Source organism: Falco peregrinus, chromosome Z (assembly GCF_023634155.1).
Source record: "Falco peregrinus isolate bFalPer1 chromosome Z, bFalPer1.pri, whole genome shotgun sequence".
Taxonomy (NCBI): domain Eukaryota; kingdom Metazoa; phylum Chordata; class Aves; order Falconiformes; family Falconidae; genus Falco; species Falco peregrinus.
Window position 1 is genome coordinate 82,012,769 of NC_073739.1, and position 20,146 is coordinate 82,032,914.

The 20,146-nt window shown below is 50.8% G+C and overlaps 1 protein-coding gene across 2 annotated transcripts in view; it reads right to left on the reverse strand.

The window, feature by feature from the left end:
- Window positions 1-2,186: 2,186 nt before the first annotated feature.
- The window catches only part of ZBTB7C (zinc finger and BTB domain containing 7C), a 163,964-nt gene continuing 146,004 nt past the window's right edge, over window positions 2,187-20,146 (reverse strand). For both annotated transcript variants that reach the window (XM_055791365.1, XM_055791366.1), the window contains 2 exons: window positions 14,075-15,265; window positions 2,187-8,715 (listed from right to left, as the gene is read on the reverse strand). In XM_055791365.1, coding sequence (XP_055647340.1) covers window positions 8,079-8,715; window positions 14,075-15,249 — 1,812 coding nt within the window. In that variant the 5' untranslated portion in view covers window positions 15,250-15,265 and the 3' untranslated portion in view covers window positions 2,187-8,078. The remainder of the gene's footprint in view (window positions 8,716-14,074; window positions 15,266-20,146) is intronic.

A 20,146-nucleotide genomic window follows, 5' to 3' on the forward strand; every position in this document is an offset into this window, starting at 1 on the left:
AGGGCTGCACAGGGTGCCCCCGCCTAGCATTAAATTGAGCGGGCTGACGAAGCCATTGCTAAGGCTGACCACTCCCCAGTGACGGTTTGCACCTGCACAAGGACCCTGTGTAACGGGCGGGCTGGCAGTGCACGCCCAGATACCGATCCCTCTTTACCGATATGAGTAAATCCCTATGCCTCTCTGTGCCTCAGTCCCCGTGTCCCCCCCAAAGGACAAATAATATTGTCTTCCAGCTAAGATCTGGTAAGGATAACAGCTAAACACATATTATGCATATGTAGGTCTGCATATGTATGCATATGTATTTACACGTACATTAGGGTTGTTGAATCTATCCTGAAGTAGCTACATAGGTAGCCAGCTTGGCCATTTCTGCTCCAGGGAAAAAGCATCCCAGGTGCTTGGAGCTACAGAAACTTTTGTCATGGGCTGAGCTGATCAAGCACTAACGAGCAGGACACCAGACAGCTGGATGAGGAGCACATTGACACCTGGGCTGCTGCTCCAGCGGTGGTGGTTGCCCTCAGCCCCACCATTTCCCCATGGCAGATCATTTTCCTCCCCCAGTGGAGCCTCTGCTCGCTCCTCACTTTCCTCATCCAGCTCTTTTCTTCACATTTTGGTGCACCACAGCCCAGTTCCTTCACCCCTGCAGTGACCATTGGAGCAAACCACCACTCGTCCTCACTTGGGATCCAAGGACTGTGTCTCGGGAAGGCTGTGAATGCTGGTGGGCTGCAAAGTACCTGGGGAGAACTTTGTGTTGCCAACCGATTTTGCAGTGATGACTATCAAAACCTCCTGACAACAGCCAGGGCCAGAAACATCTCATAAAAACTGCTTAAATGAGAACCCAGGTTCTGAAAACTCAAGGGCAAAGCCTTAAATATTCCCCAGATGCTGCAGAGCTCCAGTTAATGTGGGAGAAGCTGGTCCCACCAAGAAAACACTGTCCTGTTTACTATGGAAACTGAGTTAACAGCTACACCTTAAAGGCAGGCAGGTTTACAGCCGTCAGGATAAGGATTTGCTGGCAGTTACCCAAGAGCAGAGGAAGGCTTTAGCTGACAGCCAGGGTCTGTCCTTAAAACCTCAGCCCCTGCCTGCTCCGGGCGAGCCAGCGCCTTGTGTGCTTTGCATCGCCTGCCTGCAAATTGGCTGCCTGAATTTCAGATGACCCCCGAGGCTCGAGGCGCTGCATGAACTATTAGGAAGCCTGATCAGATTTGTGACATCTCAGTCAGTGTCATCTCCGCAGGAAGAAAGAAAGAAAATAAAACTTCCAGTTATAAAGGGGTGGGGGTGGCACTGCTTCTCCCTTGGTATTTGTATTTGTTTTTTAGCCTCAGTTCCTAAGGAAATGAGCTTTATCCAATTGCAGGAGATTTATATTTGCCCCCTCTGCTCACCTGAACTGGGCAACATTATTAGTGGTACCACAAGGGAAAGAGGGAAATGGCAGCTGGGGCCATGCTGGGCGCCAGAGGGTCCACCCCTGGCTCACCCTCGGGCTGCAGGGAATACCCTGTCTCAAAATTAGGGTCCCCACGAGGTCACTGACGGTTGTGGCTGGGATGTCCCCAGCCTCACTGGCCCAGTGATTTGGTTGTGGTTGATTGGGGTGCAGAAGGCAATTAGAATCATAGAATCCTTCAGGCTGGAAAAGACCTTTCAGATCGAATCCAACCGTTAAACTTGTCTTGACGTGGCTGAGGTTTGCATTTCCCTGCCTGGCAGGTAGCTGCGGCTGGGTGTGATGGGAGGCAACAGAGGATCGTGCCTGTCCTGGTGCAACCAAGACCCCCAGAACACCTCCAGATGCAGGTCCCAGACCACCGATGTCCCCAGCATCATTCTGGTGGCAGAGCTGTCACCAGGCCACCACACGAGGGCACTGCAAGTTTGAGCGTGCCAGGGAGCAGGAGGAAGCAGATGAGCAAAAAATGGGGAGAAAAGCCCCAAATTGTGCTTCGTTTGGTTCTTTTTTCTGCAGATTCCCTGCTGGAATATCAGACATCACCACACTTGTAGTGGCAGCCCAGATGCCACACGAAGGGTCACCCTGGAGGGCCACCACGAGGTGGGCCATCACCCGGCTCACCAATATTCGATGCTCTGACTTCTCCAGCCCCAGCCCCACGGCAGCATTAAGGATCCACGAGCTACTCACTGCTTCAGGTAATAGTTTATTTTCTCCAGGGGTGTAAAATGTGCAGCAGGTACGTGTACAGGACTGCCATTTTCTGCAGCTAAGAGGAGTCACAACCAAACAAGAGACCGAAACAAAGAAACTCTACAGTAGCCTGTCCTACAGCAATTAGTGCAAGTCATGTAAAACATTGGTTCAACACAGGAAAACAAGGAAAAAGAAAGGCATTTTCAAGCCACAGGTATTTCACCTCCTGTCATCAGGATGGTGGGGATCCCCAGGGTGGGGTGGGAGGCCGGATGGGGCTGTTCACTTGGGTTTTTTTTGTCTTGGAAAGAATGTCATGTGTGGAGCAAGGAGGTGCAGGCTGTCAGAGGTGCCAAAAGGTGATGGCAGACCTCAAACACCCAACGGTGGGTGACCTGCTGCAAAACACATTTTCTTAGCGTGACATGGTTGGGGTCTTGCTTCATTGACTCTCTTTTCCTCTGCAACCACACGATCTTCCAGCTGCAGGGCACTGAGAATGTAAATAAAGCACTAATCCCTTCCAAAATGGGGGTGAAAATGCCCGGGGGGAGGGGGGGCACGGCAGGTCCCAGGGGGCTGTGGGCAGAGCAGGAGCAGGGCAGAGATGGGGCAGCGTTTGCAGCCCTGCTGGTGTCACTGGGAGTCCTGCTGAGAACCACACACGCGGCCCTAGAGCATTTCGGGGGGGGTCTAAGAAATTATTCACTTCCCCCCCACCCCCCCCCACCCCCCCCGCGGTGCCTGCCAAATGCTGAAGCCTCTGGCTTCCCAAAGTGCAGGCTCTTTCTTTCCTTTTAATTTTTTTGGTGTATTATGCCTCTTGCACAACCGAAGGAAGAAGCGTGTGCACTGCTCGCCAAAGGCTTTCAAGCCAAGGACACGGAGTTGCCCATCCAGCTCTGTGCTGCTCGTACACAAGAGATGCTCCTTTTGCAGCAACACCTGGTGCAAACAAACGCTGTGTGCGCAGCAGCACACTGGCACTATTTCCCCTCCTGTGGTCTGGATGATCCGGCAGATAACAGCAGCTGTTCAGGAGCAAGAGTGTAGCCATATGTTGCTGCTAACAAGCATTTACTGAAGCTGGTTTCTTTCTGTGATTCCCATGTGTCTGATTAGTGCACAGCTCCTCCGAGCAATTTTCAGAATTTTCACCTTCCCCTTCCAAAAAAAAATAATTTTGGCATTATAAGCATTATAAGCAAACCAGAATATGAGCATAAAATGGGGTTAAAAGCCGCAAGATTAAAAAAAAATATTTAAATAGCTAAAAAAGTAATTCACTTAATTTTCATTTTGTATTTTTTGTACTTAGAAACACATTGCTTCTGTGCTGCCCCTGCCACGGTCCTCTGGGCTCTGAGCAGATGACATGCTCAATGACCGACTGCCTGCCCTTGGTGGGGGGATTGATATTTGCATCGTCTCAAGCCACGCTTTCGGACCGTGCCTGGAGGTCCAGACCCCTGCCCGAGCACCCAATGCTGTGCGGCGCTTCTTGGGAGTGTGAGGGAAGGAAAATAACCAGTGGCTGTGAGAACTTGGTGTGTTTTGCTGCAATTGCAGTGGGGCATATGACTCATGAGCCCGAGACCCTGGTGCCCAGGCTTGTGAGGGTGGGCTTGGACCCTTGTTTCCCATTGCATTCCCAATGAAAACATACTGGGAAGAAGTCAAGCTGACTGAGCTGGGAATGGTCCCTGGGCTGTGCCATCTTTCCATCCTCCTGGGAAAGGTTTTGCCAGGGACTGCCCCATCACCTGAGCAGAGAGAAGGGAGCTGCAGTGACGGGAACGTCCCTCTCCACGGCTGACCTTGTCTCACAGCAGCTATGGGAAAAGCAAGCAGTTTAGTCCGAGCTCCTTTTTCCCAACCACGCTGGTAGGTAGCAGGTAGGTGCTGTGGAAGGTGATTCATCCCACTCTTGGGAGGTCCAGCGTAGGTGGGGTGACTCACCCTCCAGCGGTACCTGCCTCCCTCCAGAGCCAGGACAGCTTCAGAGGAAGGCTGGAAATCACGTTGCAGGTTAGGACACCCAGAACTGAAGTGTCAACATGTAGATGTCTCAATGTGCGCAGGGTGTCTGTTACTTCACTTCCAAATGACTGAATGACGTGGGATGAGTCCCACCGTTCCTACTGGGAACCTATTTTCCAGGGGGTTGCACCTCTTTCAAAAATAATGAGGAAATTTTGCAACTCCTCAGCGGCAACAAATTACAGGGCTTGTGTTCATGTCAGCTCATAGAATCATCAAATGGTTTGTGTGGGAAGGGACCTTCAAAGTCCCTCCAGCCCAGCCCCCTGCCATGGGCAGGGACACCTTCAGCTGGATCAGGTTGCTCAGAGCCCGTCCAGCCTGGCCTTGGATGTTCCCAGGGATGGGCCATCGGGCACCTCTCTGGGCCGCCTGTGCCAGTGCCTCACCACCCTCGGCGTAAAACATTTCTTCCCTCCATCTAGTCTGAATCTCCCCTCTTTGAGTTTAAAACCATCCCCCTTGTCCTGTCGCGACAGGCCCTGCTAAAAACTCTGTCCCCATCTTTCTCCTGAGCCCCCTCTAAGTGCTGCAAGGCTGCAGTAAGGTCTCCCCGGAGCCTTCTCCTCTCCGGGCTGGACAACCCCAGCTCTCCCAGCCTGTCCTCCCAGCAGGGGTGCCCCGGCCTCTGACCATCCCCGTGGCCTCCTCTGGCCCTGCTCCAGCAGGTCCCTGTCCTCCCTGTGCTGAGGACCCCAGAGCTGGATGCAGCACCGCAGGGGGGTCTCACCAGAGTGGGGCAGAGGGGCAGAGCCCCCTCCCTCGCCCTGCTGGCCACGCTGCCCGTAACACAGTCCAGTGCTCCCCAGTACCTGCTGCAGCCAGGCCCTAGGAGCCGTGGTGAGAAGATGAACAAGAAGCCACCACGCTGTGAGCTGGGAGAGAGCCCTGTGTCCTTCCAGCCCCAGGCCTGTTGCTCATCACAGCCTGCCTGGCTGGGGGAGGCGAGCAGAGCCCCGGGAAGGCACCTCCACGCTCAGCTGGGCTCCCACCGGGATACCTGTGGCCTGGAGTCACTGCACAACATCAAAACAGGAAGAAATAGGCTTTTCTCTAGTTGTCCCTCCCCACCCCAAGACATGATCAATGCCAGCACCCAGCTCCATCCGACCCAACCCAACCCAGTGCAAAGCGGGAAAATCAACCTTAACTTGTTAATTGTCATCAGCATCACAACGCCAGCAGCCTCCTCGGGTTGGAGCCTGTACCAGCTAGATGCTTCATTCATCTGTGATCAGTTTAGCTTTCCAAAAGGTGCCACTGGAAAGCACCAAATCTACGTGTCCAGCAAACACCCATAGACCTGAGGCCATGGGGATGGCCATGCCAGCCTGAGGAGGGAGGCCGCTCAGCATCTGCAGCAGCTTCGCCTTCTCAGCATGGCCACAGGCAAGAGAACCAAGTCCTGCTAATAATTTAAAAGCATCAATAATACAGTTTAATAAATACATAGAAGGATCAAGTCTCTTTTTTTTTTTTCCATCCACTTTCTAGCATTGATGAAAGTTAAGGGTGATTGTCCCGTGAGTAACTAAGGCAAATTTGTTTGTGTGTGTGTTTCTCTCTCCTTTTTTGATTTTTTTTCCATTGTTTTGTACATAAAGCAATCACATAAAAATAGTTATAAATAGAAAAATTGCAAAGGTTTTTCCCCCTAGACAAATAGGAAAAAAAAAAAAACCAAACCCCAACCAACCCAACAAACAAACTGAGACACAAAAAACACCTTGCTTCAAGTCCTTGTAGATTATACAGTACTCAGCATCTTTGGATACTTTACAATGACTCCAAATCATAGACAAAAAAAACACCTGAAGTAACCAGTCATCTGCAAAACGTCGCTTGTGTAAGAAGTTGATATGGATTAAAAAAAAAAGTTTGATGCAGTTTTAAGTTTTCCTTTCTTTTTTTTTTTTTTTTTCCCTCCATTGACTTGTTGCACGTGGAGTCTTTGTGGATTTCTTTTTGGAGGAGGAAGTGAGTGTTGGGCAGCTCCTTGGGATCGTTCTGCTGTGGATGGTCTCAGAGCAGAAGTCCTTTGTGCCCTCATGGGGGTCTGTGGATCCTAGACCCCCTGTGTCCCCACCATGCTCGGGTGGGGAGATCCTCATCCAGGTACTGCTTCAGAGTGGCACCATTGAAGGGAAACCCAAAAAATTTATGAACCCATGGTCCTCTCATGCCCTTTTGATTCTGCTGACGTTGAAAGGTAACAGTAAAAAAGAAAGAAAAAGACCTAATTTGTAACATTTACATTTTCAAGTGCTGGTTTCATGTAAAACCAACTTCCCGGGGCACCCACCACAAGCCATCTCAGCCCACCACATCTGAGAGGAGACTCAGGTGGGGTCCCACCACATCTGAGGAGCCGTCGGATGCAGGTGGCCATCAAAACGCCTTTATCCTCAAGGGTAGCTCATGTTTTTAGGGGCTGAAGGAGGCTGACAGGGCAATTCCAGCCAACTGTCTACCAATTTTTTGGTCTCAAAAGAATTATTAGACAGGGGTGGCCAAGCCAGGGTCTGCAGGGATGTTGCAGAGGACCCCGGACCTATTGGCCACCATGGGCGACCTTCAGCTTGGAGCACCCCATCATATGCTACTGTCTCATCTTTTGAAGCAACAAATGGTGAAGAAACGGTATTTCTGCTTGCTCGCAAGTAGACAATCTCATCTGCAAGACATCTTTAGTGGACTCCTTTCCCACAAAGATCCCTTCAGACAAGCAGCAGTGATATTTGCACATCCATTTTTTTCCCATCAGCATCGCAGATTGGGGGACACTCAGGTGTTTTGCAAATTTTTGTTATCAAAATATATATATAGGAATTAGGGGGAATTAAGAACAAAACCCCAGATATTTCAGAATGGTCAGCGGCAGTGAATTCTGACTCTGGTTTGAAATGACTTTTCCATTTCAAAATTCCCACATGGTTTATTTTCACATAGTGAGGGTTTAATAAAAGCCCAGAATAAAACATTTCTGATCCTTCTAAAAACGTTCCTTCACCTTTTCAACCAACTGAAGTTAAAATACTCAAAAGAGGCTTTGGTTCTCCTTCTGAAATTTTGAAATGGCCAAAGAACCAAAACAAGTAAACCCCTCCTTTTCCACCCAGATTTGCTCCTGGATGTTTTTCCATCTCTCTTTTTTTTTTTTTTTTTATTATTATTTTTTAGGTTCCCAACTCATCCTGCACAGCAGGGCTTTCACCAGCCCTGCAAATCTGATATAATGCTGAGAAAGGCAACAGCCAGCATCCTCCCCTTCCCAATGCGGCTGCTTGACCTTCCCCTTTATCCCCTTTAGAATAAGTTTTGTTGCCAGACATAGGAATTGATTTAAAAAAAGAAAACAAAAATAAAACAATCCTTTTGACCAAAAGGGCCAAGGAATGTAACGTATCAAAACCAAGTCTGGACAGTTTGTCAGTGTCCAGCAGGACTTGCGGGTGGAAAACGGGGAACACCTCCCCCAGAAGAGCCATCTCATGGTGATGGCCATGCCCTGGACTAAGGCAAGTGACATTTTCAGGAGTATTGAAGAGAGCAGCAGTCCTGGCCTGGCCTTCCCAGGCAGAGCCACGAGCGGTGGGTGGCTGGACAGGGCAGTGCGTGCCCCATGGCCCCAAAGCCAAGTGCGTTGCAGAGTCTAAAGTGCCGGTGGCCATGGGGCGCAGCACCGGCCCCCCCACCCGCTGGCCCCAGGGCTGCCCTGTGCCCCAAGCCCTGCGGCAGGCCACAGTGGCGAGGGGATGAAGAGCTTCTTGGGAGCCAGATGATGCGCAAGGGCAGGTGGGGACCCTGAGGGAGCCGGTCGCCCTGCTGGGAAGGGAGTGGACCCATGGTGGGGCCAGGTTTAGTTGCTCGTCTCAGAGATGGGAGCCACGTGGCCGAGCCCTGCCAAGCCGCTGAAGCCTGTGCTCCAAGGATCGGGGAGGGGGAAGAAGGGTTGGGCAGCGAGGTTTTCGTTATGGCCCAGGGCGAAGGCAAAGATGCCCGCGTTCCTCTCCATGTCTAGCTGGGCTCGCCTGAAGAGTTCCATCTGGGTTTCTTCAAACTGGCTCTCCAGCTCCTGCAGGCTGAAGGGGGTCTCGGCCCCGCTCAGAAAGTGCTTGGGGCTGGGGCCGGGAAGGCACATGGCCGCACCGCCAAGGTGGCCACTCATCTCCTCCAGCGTCGGTGGCATCATGAAGCTCTTCTCCACTGGTGGCCCACCAGGAGCAAAGAGCAAACTGGCCGCCCTCCATGCTGCTGGCTTGCGTCCTCGCCGGGGCCGTGCGATCCGGCAGCTCTGGCGTTTGATGTGGCGGTGGAGGTGGTCAGAGCGGGTGAAGCTTTTGTAGCAGAACTCGCACTGGTAGGGCCGCACGCCTGTGTGGATGCGCATGTGGTTCTTCAGGTCATAGTTGTGCACAAATTTGGCGTTGCAGTGGATGCACAGGAACGGCCGCTCTCCCGTGTGCTTCCGCATGTGGATTTTGAGCTTGTCCTGCCTGCAAAAGAAAAGGCGCTTGGTCAGGTGGTGTGGGCTGGAAGGGATGTGGGTGGGATTGCTCCTGGGATCAGGAGAGGGAAAAGCGATGGGAAGGTGCGGAGCTCATCCCGGGGCTCCCCGCAGTGTACGGACGCTCTCGCAGGCTGGCATTTGTATCCGCCTCCTTCCCGGTGTGACGGCACCTGAGCATCGCAAACACTTATCCCTCCACAGTAGGAGTTTGCAGCCTATCCCAGAGACTTCAAAACAGCCTAAATTGGAAGAAAACTCCCTCTGGAATAAACCCTTAAAACGTATGGGTATATCTAAAATAGTACAAGCTATATTCCTGGCTGCAAATAAGGAAATCAGTTGGGTTTTGAGAGCCGGGCAATGTGGGGTAATACTGCTCAAATGAAGTCCCTCTTGGAGGTGATGCTCCTTCCCTTTTATCCTTGCACTGACCACTGGGTGTCTCAGGAGCTTTCGTTTGAAGCAGGAGCACGGCAGAGGGTGAGGCAGGCAGAGATGCCACTGTGCACCCCACTGTCCTTCCCTGCCATGTCCCCCAAGGCCAGCACACACCCAGCCCCACACCCATTCTGGAGAAGGGTTTTAAACACAGCCGTGGGACAGCATAATATTCATCCCAATGGCACTTACTTACAAATACAGTTTGGTTGGGTTTTTGTTGTTGTTGTCTGTTTTGTTTTTTGTTTGTTTTTTTTTTAAGGGGAACATCTAAAAGCCGGAATATTTTCCCAAGCTGGCAGTCTGATCGCTATTTTTTTTTCCCCAACACACGTTTCCTTTTGCAGTCTACAAAAATCACAGCTAAGGCACACGATTATAAAAAGCAAAGCTCATCGTAGCTGAGCTGAGCCGAGCTCGCTGCCTAGGTTGCACCAGCAGAGTTCAAGTATGTGAAGAACAAAGTGGGAGAATTCAAATTCATCTTGCTTTCCCAAATGCTTTCAGTATGATCCCCCCAAGACGTTAGTCATGTGATTAAGAATATGTAGATTGTATGGAGTCACGTCATCATTATATATAAAATATGTAAGCATGCAAAAAAAAAAAAAAAAAAAAAGGCAAAATACACCCAAAAAATCCATTTACACTGGCAGGGCATGCCCTCAGAGCCTGCAAAGTGCTGCCTTTGCACTAATTTCTGCCAACCTGCCCATGTGCATCTTCAAATAGTTTTTGGTGACACGACCGGTGGCACACTGGTGTCAGCTACACCATGAGGAGTGCAGCCCTGGGATGGACATCCCTGCAAACCAGTCCCTCGGGATCAAGGATGCAGAGAAGCATCCTAGCAGGAGAGTCACTTCCTCATCAGCTGATGCTTTACTGCCTTTGGGGACCGGTCCCAGCCTGGTCCCATATCTGCAGCGGCAGCGCTGGCAGTGGACATGCTCCCTGCCTTTACAAAGGCTGTAACGAGGTTTTTAGGGAGACAGAAAAAAAGCCCCTCTCAGTCCCCACACCAAGCCTGGGGACTGCTCCCAACTTCCCACTCCGCAAGTTTCAAAGATGCTGTTATCCCAAGATTTTACCAAGGGCCCGTTTCCCCTGAAAGGGCTGAAATCAGTTCTCAGCAGCAGCAGACAAAGCAGCATGGAAAATTTGATCCCGACCAGATAATGTGCAGTGAAGTTGTAAGCAGATGAACGCAGGGGCTCGTAATGTGAAGAGCTGGGAAATGTTAATAAAAAGCTGAGTTACCAGCCCCACCTGTAATATAATTTAAACCTATATATGCAGTGTTTAACCTAGCAGGATCACTTTTCCTAATAAACATGCAGCATGCCAGGACCGTATAATGTAAATACAGGCAGAGGTTTTTTCAGGCTGTTACCCATCTCTGGCAGCAGACAGGGAGAAACTCAATCCTCCCTGCCCCGGCAGCATCCCTGTGGGGTGGAAGAGAGGTTTTATGGCTTTACCTGGAAAAGCTCGGAGGCTAGGGAGGAGCGAGATGCTCCAGCTGCGGTGAAGCACCCAGGGGAGGATGTGGCACGGGAAACACAGGCTCTGCGAGATGGGAGCTTGGCTCGCAGGCTCTCCGGAGGAGAACCGCACTCCGTGTGTGTGAATAACCTTAATGCAATTGCATTAGGAGAGCGATTAGGGCTCTGCAAGCTGTCACAACACAAATAATAGGAATAAATAACGTTAACCTTTCTGCCTGGAACAGTTTCTCCTTGAGCACTCCGGGGTTGTCTTGGTGGAAAAGCTGAAATATTTGCAGTTTTCTCCAGTGTTTTAGCAGGGTAAAACAACAGACTAGAAGCTGAGCAGCCTTTGTTTAAGGAAAAAATTAATGAGCTATTAAATGAAGTCCTGCTTCCTGCGATCAGATAACCCTGGGAGTCAGGAGCAGCAGATCCAGGTGCATGAGGGGTCCTTGCCGTGGGATGCAGGATCCCACTGATGGGAAGGGATCTGATGGGGAGGTTGGGGGATTCCCCACCCAGGAAAATATATTTTCTCTGTTTCCCCCAGCAAATTTGCTCCTCCACAGTTCCTTAAACCCAGAAATAATGCAAAGGACTGATGCATTCAGAAATCCCATTTGGGAACCTCCGCTTCCCTGCACTCTCATTCCCAGGGGACCCCAAAGGGGACAGCCTGGGCTTGCACCTCCCAACAAAGGCACTGCTCGCTGCCGTGGCTGCAAGTCTGATGTTTTTGGGAAGCACAAAATACCCTCCTCTGAGAGCAAAGCACCTAACACAGCGGCAGCGTTCAGGAAATCCGGGCAGAAACCTCTTTCTACATCTCAATCACTGCACTTTGCTTAGATACTCTTTCCCCTAAAGGAGAGCTCTCACATTAGAGTAATGCTGAAAATGACTTAAAAAAAAAAAACAAAACAACCACACAAAACCAAACACCTGCGTGCTACTCAAAATACTTCCAAATGCATTTAAAAATCAGCCAATGTTTTGAGATTTCCACTTTGGTCAGGGTGTTAAAGAAGGAAAAGCCCTCCAGCCTTCAGCTCTGCGTGGGGTGACACAAACAAACAACTTCATTTTCATGAATGATGAAGGGAGACTGCACCGTTAGGTTTATCCCAATTTTCTTTGTGATTATTTTATCGGACTGTAGTCCCCCTGCCCCTGTGCTTTGTGTTTAGAAGCTGTTGAGAATACGGGTGGGGGTGGGGAATGTAGAAGCCGTTGGGTTTAAGCCTGCCTTAGTAAGGCCACGCTAGACCATCTCGGTGGGGAGCTTTTTAACCTCCAAGGTGCTGATTCAATCTGTCTGGAGCAGTGGTCAGGATACCTGAATTCCCACCTGAACCCTCCTACCAAACTTCGAAGTGACTGTGAGTCAGTACCAACATCTCTCTGTGCCTTAGTTTCCCCAGACGAAGCCAACAGTGCTGCCCTTGCTTGTGCCAGACTTTGGGAGCCCTCTGGGAGGGCTCAGCTCTGTCCACCCTGTTACGGAGAAGGTCTCGGTGATGGGTCAAGCCAAGCTCTTTCCTCATCAGCAATTAGCACCTGCAGCATTACACTCAGGAGAGGGATGGGGACAGCGGGAGGGGCTGGCCAGGTGGTCCCTCCGGCTCAGGATGCAGCCACACTCACCAGGCTGAAGGCACCCCGCTCCTCCCAGCAGAACCTGCGTCTGGAGGTGATGATCCAGTGCTAACCTGGGGATGCAGCACCAGCAGGAGCCGGATCCAAATTCCTGCAGGCAGGTATTAGCACCAGGCAGCGGCCTTTCCCCTGCAGATACCAGGGTAAGCCAGCTCATGTCGCATATATCCGCCCAAGGCATGATGCTCCCCGCATTATAATATGGTGTCTGCTGTGTTAATGGAGGGGAGCATGGAAATTTATTTTCAGGTCAAATCCTCATCATCTGCATAACTTCCACTCGAATGTTATCACAGGGATGGCAGAAGAAAAGACAGGCTGAATGTGGGAGCACCCCAGGTGTCTGGCCATTGTCAGGAGCTCGCCTTTGCCTACTGTGCATATTATTTTCCTGTGGTTTGCTCGCCCCAGCCTAATAGGGCTCTCTCTCTCACACGCAGCCAGGAGCTGAAATACCATGCTCTTGTCAGAAAGCTTTATTATTATGGTAAAGATTGTACTCATTAGATATTAATTATACCCAGCAAGAGCAGGTCCAGGAATCTATTTGTCTCTGCTCGCCGATTAAATTTGCTCAGCTTTTCAGAGAAGAGTTGCAAGCCGTAGCATTAGATTTGTGTAGCCCGCTCTGATTTATTACCATCGAGGGGTCTGCTGGGGCTGCGAGAGGTGCAAAGGCTTTTGGTACGAGGGGTGGATCCGGCCGGCCATGCCTGCCTCGGAGCAGCCCATGCTGGGGCTGGCCTCATCTAGCTTGAGATACCTAAAGGTTGCCTTAGTTTAAGCCCCGCAAGTTGTCTTTGTGGTCAGGGGTGACGCCTTCGCTCATTCCCTTTCCTCTTCTACCTCTCTGAGGGTGCTGATCTCTTCCCACTGACCATGGAGGGAGTCAAGGTGCCAGGCTCGGGTGGCCAGCATTTGGGGCGATGAATCACAGAATCGTTTAGGGTGGAAAAGACCCTGAAGATCATCCAGTCCAACTGTTAACCCATCACTGCCAAGGCCACCGCTAAGCCCTGGCCCCGAGCGCCACAGCTACAGGTGTTATAAATCCCCCCAGGGCGGGTGCCGCCAGCCCCCCGGGCAGCCTGTGCCAGCCTTGGCCACCCTTTCCGTGACGGGATTTTCCCTCATTCCCAACCTAAACCTTCCTTGGTGCAACTTGAGGCCATTTCCTCCCATCCTATTGCTTGTTACTCGGGAGAAGAGACCAACACCCACCTCGCTACTAACATACAATAATTAGGACCGCTCCAGCCTCAGAAAGCCCAGACGCTGTCATGCCTAAACATGTGCAACTTGGTTGTGGTCTACACTGATGCCAAAATGTGCAAACCCAAACTAATTACATCCCACAGCTGAATGGCCCTCCCAACTCAATGCATCTCCCAGCACATTAGAGATGAAGCCTCCTTGGCTGTTCGACCATCTGTTTTCCAGCTCCCTCTGGTCCAACTGTGGTGAACGATGGTGGGGTTGAAAACAGCTTGTTACTTATTTAAGCTTTTGTCCAGCAAGGGGATGGATCCAGTGAGTTGTGGATGTGATCCACAACCCACCAAAATCAGTAGCTTTGTTTTCTTCCTCCACCCTCCCTTCCTCCCTTTTTTCCTGAAGGGGTAGAGATCGTGCCCTGCTTTCTTTGCTGTTTTTTGGGAGGGAAAAGAGACGTGTGGCTTAGGAATCAGCCATGGGTGATGATGTGGCCCCTCCAACCACCCCACCCCCTCCTCACGCACGGCAGAGGTCACCAACGCATACCTGGTAAAGCGAACTTCACAGATATTGCACATATACGGCTTCTCTCCCGTGTGGGTCCTCATGTGCCTGGGCAGCTTGCCGGCTCCCATGATGACTTTGTTACAGATGGGACATTGCTGGGACGCCTTGGGTTTTATCTTCCTCTCCTCCTTCAGGGGCCATGGGGGAAAAACTCCTCCAAACTGGGTAGCGCTTAGGAAATTGAGATAAGCGCTATAGTCAGTCTCTGCCTTAATACGCCCTAAGGGAGCTGCTGGGGTGTTGGTAAACATGTCCTTGAAGAAGTCATTAGGGAAAGGAGGCGGAGGCAGGTCTTCCTTCTCCTCCTCTTCCTTGATCTTCCTCTTTTTGATCACCAGATCCAAGGGGCCGTTGTCTACTTGTGGCTCCTCGAGCTGGGAGAAGGAGCTAAAATCGCCATTCCATAGATGAGGGAAGAAGCTAGGGGCGAAAGGAGAGAGAGCTGGCCTCCTTTCTGGGATGCTCGCCTTAGGGTACAAGTTTTCCCTCAGCAAGGACTCGATGGAGAAGTCCCGTATCATGCCCAAGTGTCCAGAGGAGTTACTGGCTGGGTAGTGATTTGGAAAATCTCTAGGTGCTTCCGTATATGCTTCTTCGGTAAGATCAGACTTCGAAGGGCTTTGGTGACAGCTTACTTCTTGGACATCGGTTAGGTTCTCCTGACCGACAAAATTTTCCACTTCTTCCTCCTCCTCTTCTTCCCCTTCATCTTCATCTTCATCATCATCTTCATCCTCTTTGTCATCTTCCTGCTCCGCCTCTCTGTCGGGCTCCATGATTTCAAGGCATACGTTGATAATGCACTGTATCTCCAGCATCTTGGCAGCGCTGAGGATGTGCTTGACATTTGAGGTGGTGATGGTGAGGGTTGAGGTGTAGGCAAACTCCAGGATGGCAGAAAGTGCTTCAGGCTTGACAAAGTCAATCTCGTAAACATAGGGCTGGTCTGTTAAAGTGCCAGTAGTGAAGAGTTTTTTGAAGTACTTGCTGCAGGCAGCAAGGACAGACCGATGGGTCCGGTACTCCTGGTCCTGTACAATGAGGATGACATCGCAGAGGAGACCATCATGCCGCTGCTCATTTAAACCACATAAGACTTCACTGCTGTGGTTCGGGAATGGGATCCCGATAAGATCTTCAATGCCATTGGCCATATTCTCATTTAGCGCCCTAGGACAAAACAGACAGTAGAGCATTAGCAGAGGAGTCCAATAATGCCAAAATGACCCTGCCTCTTCTCGGTTGTCCTCCCCTCCCTTCTCACTCGGACCTCTGTAATCACCTCCTGCTTGCACTGCCCCAGTGAATCTCCATGTCGCCTTCAACTCTTTCCAGGTCCTCTGTGATTTAACCTCTGCTTCCCTCCACACCTCTTCATCGCATTCTTTATCTCTGTCCTTCCTGGTTCCCACCCTGTTCCCCTTTTCATAACCACCACAAGCTCCCTCTTGCCTTTCACCCCTCCCCTAGGAACCTTGTGCAATGACTCCCTCCCATCATGTTTCTTCCACATCCTCCCAGAGCCAACATCTTTCTAGGCACATGCTGGATTTGCCCTGCCAGGAGCTATGTGGTGAAAGGGTGATGCCATATTGCTTCACACTGCCAAGTGCCAGCACCTACAGCACTTAAGCAAGGGGAGCCATGGAGTGTCCATCTCATCTACATGATTGTTTTGGGGACTGGTACAACTGGAGGTCCCAAACAGGAGGGACTGTTGGTCATGGCTGTGTGCCGCAGTAGGGGAGCAGTCCTTATGGATCAGCAGGTCTCCAGTTCTGCAGCCTTCTGCTGCTTCATGCCTGGAAGGTATCCCATGTCACCTCAGCATGTGGACAACCTGCATAGGGACATCTTCCCAAGGGATCTGGGAATGGGGGAGGCAAGCGAGGAGTTGTATGTTGCTGCACCTAAACACTCAGAGAAAGACAACTAGGGAGCAAGGGCCTGGCCAGAGGCAGATGACTGCCTGCTGCCTTCACCCATGAGCTGAGCTTGCTCCATTCCCAATCCTGTTTGGACTTGTTAGCATGGTATCAAATGCCCTGTGCATCTTGGCAGACACCTTCCCCTGCCAGAGCAGCTCCAGCTTCAAAGGGAAATTCGGAAGCAAAAAGCCCACACCCAAAAGGAAAACCTAATTTTTTTCCCCATTCTTTTATCTGTAAGATGTTTCCTCTTTCACATGGCTCCAGCAGCCCTTCCACTTGAGAAATCCCAGGAAAGGAGAGTGACTTCCTCCAGCAGGTGATGAATACATTAATCCCATCACACACAGAATACATCAAACAGCCAGAATAACTTTGAATACACTAACCCTTTGGAAACCCCCAGGACACAGAGCATGTGTTCATGCAGTGTCACCTCTACCAGCCCCCGCTCGTGGCCCCGCTGCAGGTAGACACTCAGTTCACAGCCGAGCTGTTACCTCCGAGAGAGCCCAGGGTACACATTAAGGAACACTGCAGCCCCACTCCAGCCCCTTTTGCAAGGCTAAGACCATCAGGCAGGTTCTCAATCCCACCCTCTGCATCTCTAGCAGGTTCCCAATGCCACCCCATGCCACCTCTGCATCTCTTGTGGGATCCATCACCACCTCCTGGATGTCCTTCCCTGCTCAGTTTCTGGCTGCGCTGACTCCAAACCTCCTTCCCACCACTTGCGGGGACCTGGTCTGCCTCATGGTGAGGGGCTGGCTCCCACCCTACCACCTGCCTCCAGCCCTCAGGGATGGAAAGAGCCTGGGTCTGATGGACACTGTCCAGGAAGCTCCTTGCTTCACCTTGTCCAGCAAGCCAGTGACCCTCGGGGGAGGCTGGGGAGCCGCAGAGGGGATCAGACTTGGCAGCAAACATTCCTGTGGGAAAAGGAATGCCATCTCCCTTCTCCTCCCTCCACAGCGTCAATCTCCAGCTGAGACCTTGCAGGTATCTCCCCCACACCTAATCAGCACTGCCACTCGCTGTGTGGGAGCTGGTGAGCAGAGGCCTTGGGAAGACGCTGCAACCGCGATGGAGCACACTCCAGGGAAGGGTTACGGACCACCAGCCTGGTGGGAGCAACACTGGACAGGGGACAAGCTAGTCCTGAGCTAGTGAAGCTTCGTGGGGGGCTGCAGGGCACCCCGTGCCCAGTGATGGGGAGAGGAACTGGGGCTTACAGCCCTCCCAGCCCCACCGCCATGTTCAGCCGAGGGACGATGCTCCAGCCCCACATCCCGCGGTGTGCCCATTAGCTTCACGCTAATTATGTCTGTTGTCTGAAACAAATTGATTCATTACAGTGTGCTGTGCCTGACTGTGTTAACTAGCTACGCTCCTCTGTCAGCCCGACCGACTCCATATCAAATCTTCCTTGAAAATTACCGATAAATGAAAGTAAACCCAATGTGTGCTCCAAGTGGAGTGAAAGATAATAAATAAGCCCTGAGACAGGGAGGAAAAGACAACTTCTTTTTTAGGGCTTTGTATCCTCAATAATAAGTGTAAACAGTTAAATCTGTATTGCTGTATTTATCTTCTACTCATTTATTTTTGTTTGGAAGAAGCATCAGTGTTAAAGGAGCTCCCTACTTGAAGGAATGTGTCTTCCTACAAATCTGTTTTGATCTTTTATTGCCAGATCTCCCTAAGCGCAAAATATCAGAAAAGCAGAATATTAAGATTATGCTGACAATTATTTTTATAGAGGTTTTTACTGGACGCTAAACTCCATCCTCCCTATTTCATGGATTATTCACTCAGCAGCAACAAAGCAAGAAAAAATGGAATTAGGAGATCAGAGGGTATGTGATTATAAACTGAACTGATGTACAGCTCCTTTTGGTGGAAATGGAAACCTTTTCCTTTCTTTTCCCCTCCTGGTCCTCTGGAGACGTGGTTCTGTTAACTGAAGCACTTAGGCAAGCCGATAACTTTACAGGATGCTGGCAAAATTGAAGGTGATTCATGTCATTTAAATGGGGGGGGGGGGGGGAGAGAGAGAAACTGCCCACTCATTTGCATACATTTGCATTTTTTTAACTCGAAGGGTGGTTTGACAGCTCCAGAGCTCAGTGAGCCTGAGAAATGACCTTATGGTTCCCATGCCCCCGGGGAGGTCGATGGCCAGAGGGTGGAAGTGTGCTAAGGCTGACGTTTTCCTTCCTCCCCCTCCCTCCTCTCCCTCCTCCTGCACTCCCCCCTTCCCCTCCCCAGGCCAAGGGTGGGGTCCTCAAGAAAAACAGGCATAAAAATAGTGTCTGATGGTGACAAATGTCAGGAGTGCACGCACACACACATGCAAATGCTAAGCGGACTACATGGAGTTAAACAGAAAAATCCCATTTTATAATAGAAAATTACAGCATTGTTAAAACAAACCGGGGTGGGGTGGGGGGGAGAAAGGGTGGAGGGCACCTAAAATAAACGTATTCTGCAGGTGACGTCTTGAAACATTGCATTTATGGGCATGCCTAAAACTCATTCATTACTTTCTTGCCATGAAAAGCCCCATTTATAAAAAGAATGATCCTGGGAGATGCTACTGGCATACTGGACCGCTGCCCCCAGCGCTGCTGACGGGCACACGTGAGCTCTGCCAGCGTCTTTAGGCACCTGAGGCTGCAACAGGAGAAAAGGGGGAGTGGGGGGAGCTGAACTTTGCCCCTTTTTGGGCGAAAATCCTCCTGGTTTTGGGAAGGATGGGGCTTTGCCGGCTCAGGGTGGTGACCGCCGCACCAGCTCAATGGAGACGTGTCGGCAGATGCAGGTAGGAGCCTCAGCTGTGATGCCAAGGTCCAACCTCACTGCCTGCCTGGACGTGGGGGTACAACCCAGACACAAGCCAGGGACCACAGCAGTATCGTGAACAGCCTGCAGTGCGCGATGCCTGGGTGACCCAAAGCTCATCCAGGGCACCCTGCTCCTCAAAAGTCCCTACTTCAAATATTATTTTTTTTTAGGTCACTTTATTCTCACATTTCTCTTTAATGTCAAGTCTCCTTCAGTATAGTGCAGCCTCTGAAAACCAAAAATCTAAAACTGAAATATCAGAAACAAAGGTGAAGTGCTCATTTAGCGTAATGGTAAATTAAAAAGATGTATACTCAATAGATTGCAGAGATATACGTACAGCCTATGCTCACTTCTATGAATGGAAAGGAAGGACTGCCACAGCTCGGGGGAGCTCGGGGAGAGGTGTGCCAGCCCCGCAGTGGGACAGGATCCTGCCCCTGGGTCTCATCACTGCACAGAGCCAGGAGCAGGAGACCTGTGACCCGTGAGAGCTCCTCATCAGCGCTTCCCTCTCCCATCTCCTTCCTCATCTCCTGCAACAACGCCCTGCCCAGCCGGGCCCTCGGAGGAGAAGAAGGCTGCCAGGAAGAGCCCAGGCTTGTACAACCATGCACCTGGGCCAGGGCTATGGCAGGACTGGGGCATGTCCCCTTCCCACCCGCTCCATCCCTGGGACAGCGCTTCACAAGCTGAGTCTTAGCTGGGAGAGGGCAGTTTTGGCCTTTAATTGTATGCTGGCATGTAACATTGTTACTGTAACATGCAGCATTTGAATATTTTAATATCTTACTATATATTATATTATTTTCATATTTTTATATTAATCGTTTATATATGTATATAAGCATGTATGTATATACTTATATGTCTATATTTTTATATTTCTGTATTTCTATATTTGGATATTTGAATAGAGATTCTTGGAGTATTTCCTCCTAAACTGCACCTCGCTTGGCCTTCTCTTTGCTATGATTTTCCCCACAGGAAGGCCCTGGCTCCTGACTACATTTCTTTTCGGTGCGCCTATATTCATTCTCCCTGGGAGTGCCACCCCAACGGTATGGGGTGCCCCAGGGTAAGCTGGGGAGTGCAAAGCAGCTGCCCGCCCCCCCATGCCACACTCATTCTGCATTCAGCACAGCTGAAGAAGGAGCCTGAGGCTCTGGCTGATCTCTGCATGCTACTGCTATGAAAATCACATTTTTCCAGGCAAATCAGTGGCATCTCCAATCCTTCCCTTCACCCAGCCAGTGCATGGAGCGGGGTTTGGGGTGCG